The sequence below is a fragment of the Bubalus kerabau genome, chromosome 15 (assembly GCF_029407905.1).
Source record: "Bubalus kerabau isolate K-KA32 ecotype Philippines breed swamp buffalo chromosome 15, PCC_UOA_SB_1v2, whole genome shotgun sequence".
In the NCBI taxonomy this organism is placed as follows: domain Eukaryota; kingdom Metazoa; phylum Chordata; class Mammalia; order Artiodactyla; family Bovidae; genus Bubalus; species Bubalus kerabau.
The window spans coordinates 1,426,254-1,431,520 of NC_073638.1; the positions used below are offsets into that span (position 1 = coordinate 1,426,254).

Below are 5,267 nucleotides of genomic sequence, written 5' to 3' on the forward strand. Positions count from 1 at the left end.
CCAAAATCCCATCATAACAGCCTTTTATAGAGACAGGGAAAGTGACACTCAGAGAGTTTATGTCATTTTCTCATGATCAGCCAGCTAATAAGCAGCAGAGCTGAGAGAAGAACACAAGATCTAACTAAAGAGCCCAGGATCTTACCCTCCAAGGTCTGTTTCTCTGGGAGACTGCCCACAGTAGGCTCCGACACATGGGTAAGATGGTGCTGCTAACTGGAGCCACCTGGAGCTCGGCTCCTGCACCTGACCTTGGAGAAATAAATAGGTAGGATCCTCGCTCTCTCCTCATCCTTACAATCTCTGGAGGTGGAAGAGTGTGGCTCCTGCTTTGAAAGTGAGTATGAAGAAAATGCTAGAAGGGGCAGCCTCTTTCCTCTGTCCATCTGATGCCCTGCTTCTTTGAAATACCCCATGGCCATTTCTGTCCTTGAAATTGGTGCTGAGGAAAGTGAGCAGCCTTAGGTTCAGACTTGTGGATGGGCTCTAACTGGATAAAGGAAATGGGAAACCATTCCAGTATTCCTGCCTGGAAAATCTCATGGACAGAGAAGCCTGGCAAGCTGCAGTCCACAGGGTTGCAAAAGAGTCGGACATGACTTAGTGACCAAACGATAAATGGGCTCCGAGGGTGTGACTGGGGTCTCCACCCCTGATGTTTGAGGCTCTCAGCCTGAGCTGGGCCGCAGGTTTTCAGCTCCATCATGGTGGATCCACAGCGGGTTCCTGAGAAGCGTGGGGCCTGCGCTCTGGGGTGAGTGAAGGCTGAGGGGTGTCTCCTGCAGGACTGGGTGCCTGGGGCAGAGTGCGCCTCTGCCCTTTTTGTTTGCTTGTTTCTCTCCCATTCTGAGAACTACCCAGGACAGAGCTGGAAACAGGGCACAACAAGCATCAAGGGAAAAGCCAGCCTCCTCGTCCCAGTGACAGGATGTGACTTTGCATGTAGAAGATGCCCGGTGGCTCACACCTGGGCATGCTCCCTGCTCCGAGATGCCAGCAATGCTGCTGGGTGCCTGGCTCCCCCACCCCATACTCAGGCCGGGTTTGCGATGAGTTGGGGATGGTAGAGGCCGGTCCCTCACTGCTCGAGAGGAAAGGACTCTGCCCAGAGGGAACTGGGGAGGGAACTCTAGAAGCTATGGGCCTGGAGGGGACCTCCCAGAGGGGCTAGAGTTGGGTTAGGACTGCATTCGCCATACTAGCCAGTCCTACTGCGTCCTTGGCCCCATGAAGAGTCTGCCTACTGAGTGTGTGTTTACTCACCCAAGGTCGGAGCTCTGAATTCCCAGCCCGTATGTCATCGAGTTAGAAAGGCTGCCTCCATGTGGAGAAGGGCTGGGGAAGGTCCCCAGGAAAGCTGGAGCCAGTCTACCCCAACACTCCCTCACTTTGGGGCTGGTCTCTTCCCTCCCTGGCCTGCTTTGGTGTCTGGACATTGTTGGGAACGTTGTTGGGATGAGACATTCACGATGCTGCCTCAGATAAAGGTCCTAGAAGCAGCCCAAGTGTCATGGAGTCTGAGGGAAGCTTGAAGCCCATGCTGGCTCTGGGGATGACAGGGTGTGGAGTGAGGGATTCTGCCCATCACAGTGGGGCTCCTCTCTGTGGCAGGTCATGGGGTGGTGGTGGCGGCTCCTGTTGGGGCTGTGGGCAGTGCCCCCCACGTGCACTGGGCGTGAGCTGCTCAATGTCTGCATGAATGCCAAGCCCCACAAGCCAGAGCCCGGCCCGGAGGCTGAGCTCTATGAGGAGGTAAGGAGGCCAGCCCTGGTGTGGGGGTTGGGGAGGGATGGGCACTGCTTTGGCAGACCAGGGAAGAGACACAAAAGCCAAGAGGGTTTCTGAACCCCTGTCCATCTTGAATCGTTTGGTTCAAGAGACGGAGATATGGGCAAAGGCCCCGCTGGAGGGGGGGTGGGGGGGCAGGGGCCAGTTATGACCTTTGAGACCATAAATACCAACTGATTCAATGTTTCCATCCCTGAGCCTCCTGGCCACTCAGGGAGTCAGGGCAGATGGTGATCCCAGAGACTCATCAGTGGTCAGCCTAAATTCCAACAAGCAAAGCTCGCCTCCTCTGCCCTCCCACCAGCAGGCCCTGGGGAAAAAATAAGACCTAAGGGACTTCTCCCCAAGTTCCTAAAGGCGACTGACAGGGATGAGGGCCGAGGACCAGGGCTGGCATGTTCCTGTGAGTCCTTCTCGGCTGCAGGCGCCCTCCTCCAGTGCAATCCCACATTTCCAAGGGTCTTGGCTTCCCCGCTGCCCCCCCCAACAGGGTCTGAGACCTTGAAAGCCCTGTCCCTAGAGGACGTGCAGTCTGTGGCAGGGAGGCCAGTGCCTAGGCATCCTTTGGGTGTGAATATTTACAAACTGGAGTAGAAAATGGCAACCCACTCCAGGATTCTTGCCTGGAAAATCCCATGGGCAGAGGAGCCTGGCAGGCTACAGTGCATGTGGTCACAAAGACTCAGACATGACTGAGTGACTGAGGACACTGACAAATGATCAGCATTCCTTCCACCCCTTGGACACCGGCCTATCCCACTTGCGAGGTCCTCTTTGAGCAGATGGCTTTACCTTTCTGGCCCACTTGCTCACCGCCCTCTTGCCCCTTCTCCCCATGGCTTTTGTGTCTTGGTCTGTGCTCAGTGCATCCCCTGGAAGGACAATGCCTGCTGCACGGCCAGCACGAGCTGGGAAGCACACCTGGATGTGTCTCTGCTCTACAACTTCAGCCTGGTTCACTGCGGACTAATGATGCCTGACTGCCAGAGGCACTTCCTCCAGGCCATCTGCTTCTACCAGTGCTCCCCCAACCTGGGACCTTGGATCCAGCAGGTGGGAAGAGGTGGGCTGGGGGTTGAGGAACGGGGAGCGGGGAGGGAGGCGCACGTCCATCAGGGCCCACCTGACATCCATCAGTGTGCCTAAGAGGCGCAGCTCCAAGACTCTAACAGACAGCTATGGACAAGAGCAGAGTCAGAGGCTGCCGCTAGAGAGAAGGACGGAGAAGTTCCCTCTGACCTTAGAGAACTGCCTGCGGGGAGAGCAGTCAAGGGAGAACAGAAGGATGGAGGCACTGGGTCTCCTCTCCTGTCTGTAGGAACAGAGTCGTGTACAAACTCTCTAGCCTCATTTTTCTCATTTGTAAAATATTTAGCAATGTTAAGAGAATATGTCCCGGTGGTATCTGACCCAACTATCACTGTAGCTGTAGACAGTCTTCAAACAGATGCTCTGACAGTTCTGCCGCTTGCTGCGCCGCACTCAGGTGGACCCGCGCTGGCAGGCGGAGCGGGTTCTGGACGTGCCCCTGTGCCTGGAGGACTGTGAGCGCTGGTGGGCAGACTGCCGCACCTCCCACACCTGCAAGTCCAACTGGCTTGGCGGCTGGGCCTGGAGTCGGGGTAAGTGAGGCTAGGCAGTGCCCAGGAGGCCCCCCTCCCCCAGGCAGATGCAAGCTTGGGTCTCCCCCGGGCAAGTCCCGGGGCCGCGCAGACGGGAATATCTGAGTGGCTTGTGCCTGGCCCCCGCAGGGAAGCCCCGCTGCCCCGAGTGGGAGCCCTGCCGCCCCTTCCCGCACCACTTCCCTACGCCCGCCGACCTGTGTGAGAGGATCTGGAGCGGCTCCTTCAGGGCGAGCCCGGAGCGCAGGGGCAGTGGGCGGTGTCTGCAGAAGTGGTTCGATCCCGCCCGGGGCAACCCCAACGCGGAAGTGGCCCGCCGCTTCGCCAGCCCCGCGCGCTCCTGGGCGCGCTGCCCCGGGCTCCTGGCCTTCCCTCTGCTCCTGCCTCTCCTCTCCTGAGAGCCCCCTTCCTCCCACACCCTTTCCTGCGCCTCCCCAGCCGGCCCGGCCGCTGCAACCTCCTTCCTTGGGACCTCCCTTCAGTCCCTTCGGGTTTGCTTTGCTGGGCCTCTCTGGCCTGGAAGTCACCTGGGGGCCAGGAAGGAACCAGAGCCAGCCCCTCCTGTCTTAAGGCGGGGGGACTTGGATGCGGGGTCCCAGGTCCTTCTTACCCAGTGCACGCCCCCCCCTCCCAGCAGAGCTGAGGGGGACCGCCCTGGCCTCCCCTCCCACCGTGATGTCTCCAACAAAACAGCACCCACCTTTCCTTCAGTGTGACCCCAGCTGTAGTGACCTCTCCAAGTTGGTTGTCACTTTCCTAAGGATAATAAACTTCTTAATATATGCCAGGCCCTCCGCTATATCCTTACAACACCTCTGGTGAGAAAGCTTTCAACGCTCCCCTTTCTTCAATATTAGCAACATACCATACAAAAGACCCAAAGCCAAGGGGAACCATGGGGCCACCCAGACCATGTGCTCGATTCTGGGGGCCAAGATCAAAGCGGCGGCCTCAAATGCTTTTGGCTTTCCCTCTTCATTTTAACCTCAGAATCACAGTACACTGGTCTGAGATGCTGGAAGCCTGAGTTCTAACGTCTTTACCACTTTCCGTATGACTTTGGACAAGTCTTTTGACCTTCACTGAAGACTCGGAATGAGAAAGTGGACCAGATGATTTTAACTTAAGAAAAGGGGAAAACGCAGTCCCCTGTGTATCAGGGTGGACTCTGTGCTTCTCATGCTGTGCGTGTCGCAAAGACCAAGAGGGAAGAGTCAGAATGGGATCAGAGAAGGCGGCTTTCACGTCCCTTCTTCAAGCAGACTGGCAGCCCACATACCCACTCAGAACCTTTCAGACCCTCAGACCTTCCCAGTGGAGATGGTGCCTCCCCACCTTCTCCTTGATACAGCGTAGTGTCTAGTAAGGCCGCTGTTGAGTTGGGAAAACCAGCCAATGCCACCCTGCATCTCTCTCATGCTTTCCTGGTACTTAAGCCCAAACCTATCACAGGCACGGCCCTCGAGTTTTAACACCTATGGAGAGAGCTCTGTAAGTGAGGTGCTCAGAATCTGGAGGAGGAGGCGAATGGCAGCAGTGGCTACAAAGCACTTCAGTGGGCAGAACCCCCAGGCCGTGGCGGGGATCCCAGGAAGACCTCACGAAAAAGGTGAGGCTTGAGCCCTGGTGAAAAGGGGTCACTTTACTGAGAACACGAAGGACATGTGAGCCCAAACCCAGCCAGATCCCCAAGGCATGAACTGCATGAAGCAGGACCTTTAATTGCTCTTCAGTCAATCCATTGTGGCTTCAAAAATACATATAATAGGTAAAATCTCTCAAGAATTGAGGCCTGAATGAGGTTTCTGAGAGTGTATCTTTGGTAATAAAGCTGAGAGTTTAATGACTATTTTTTTT

At 56.3% G+C, this 5,267-nt stretch overlaps 1 protein-coding gene across 1 annotated transcript; it reads left to right on the top strand.

Annotated features, from left to right (window-relative positions):
- The first annotated feature begins 246 nt into the window (after nucleotides 1–246).
- Nucleotides 247–4,193, top strand: IZUMO1R (IZUMO1 receptor, JUNO). The gene is made up of 5 exons (XM_055547516.1): nucleotides 247–337; nucleotides 1,612–1,752; nucleotides 2,653–2,841; nucleotides 3,275–3,410; nucleotides 3,540–4,193. Exons 2-5 carry the CDS (start codon nucleotides 1,615–1,617, stop codon nucleotides 3,806–3,808), a joined length of 732 nt encoding a protein of 243 aa, XP_055403491.1. The 5' UTR covers nucleotides 247–337; nucleotides 1,612–1,614; the 3' UTR covers nucleotides 3,809–4,193.
- Nucleotides 4,194–5,267: the final 1,074 nt, after the last annotated feature.

Excerpts from the sequence above, each read along its gene's own strand:
- IZUMO1R (XM_055547516.1), top strand. The coding sequence starts at position 1,615 with ATGGGGTGGTGGTGGCGGCTCCTGTTGGGGCTGTGGGCAGTGCCCCCC. Across the intron at positions 1,753-2,652 it reads AGGCTGAGCTCTATGAGGAG|TGCATCCCCTGGAAGGACAA; the intron begins GTAAGGAGGCCA and ends GTCTGTGCTCAG. Across the intron at positions 3,411-3,539 it reads CGGCTGGGCCTGGAGTCGGG|GGAAGCCCCGCTGCCCCGAG; the intron begins GTAAGTGAGGCT and ends TGGCCCCCGCAG.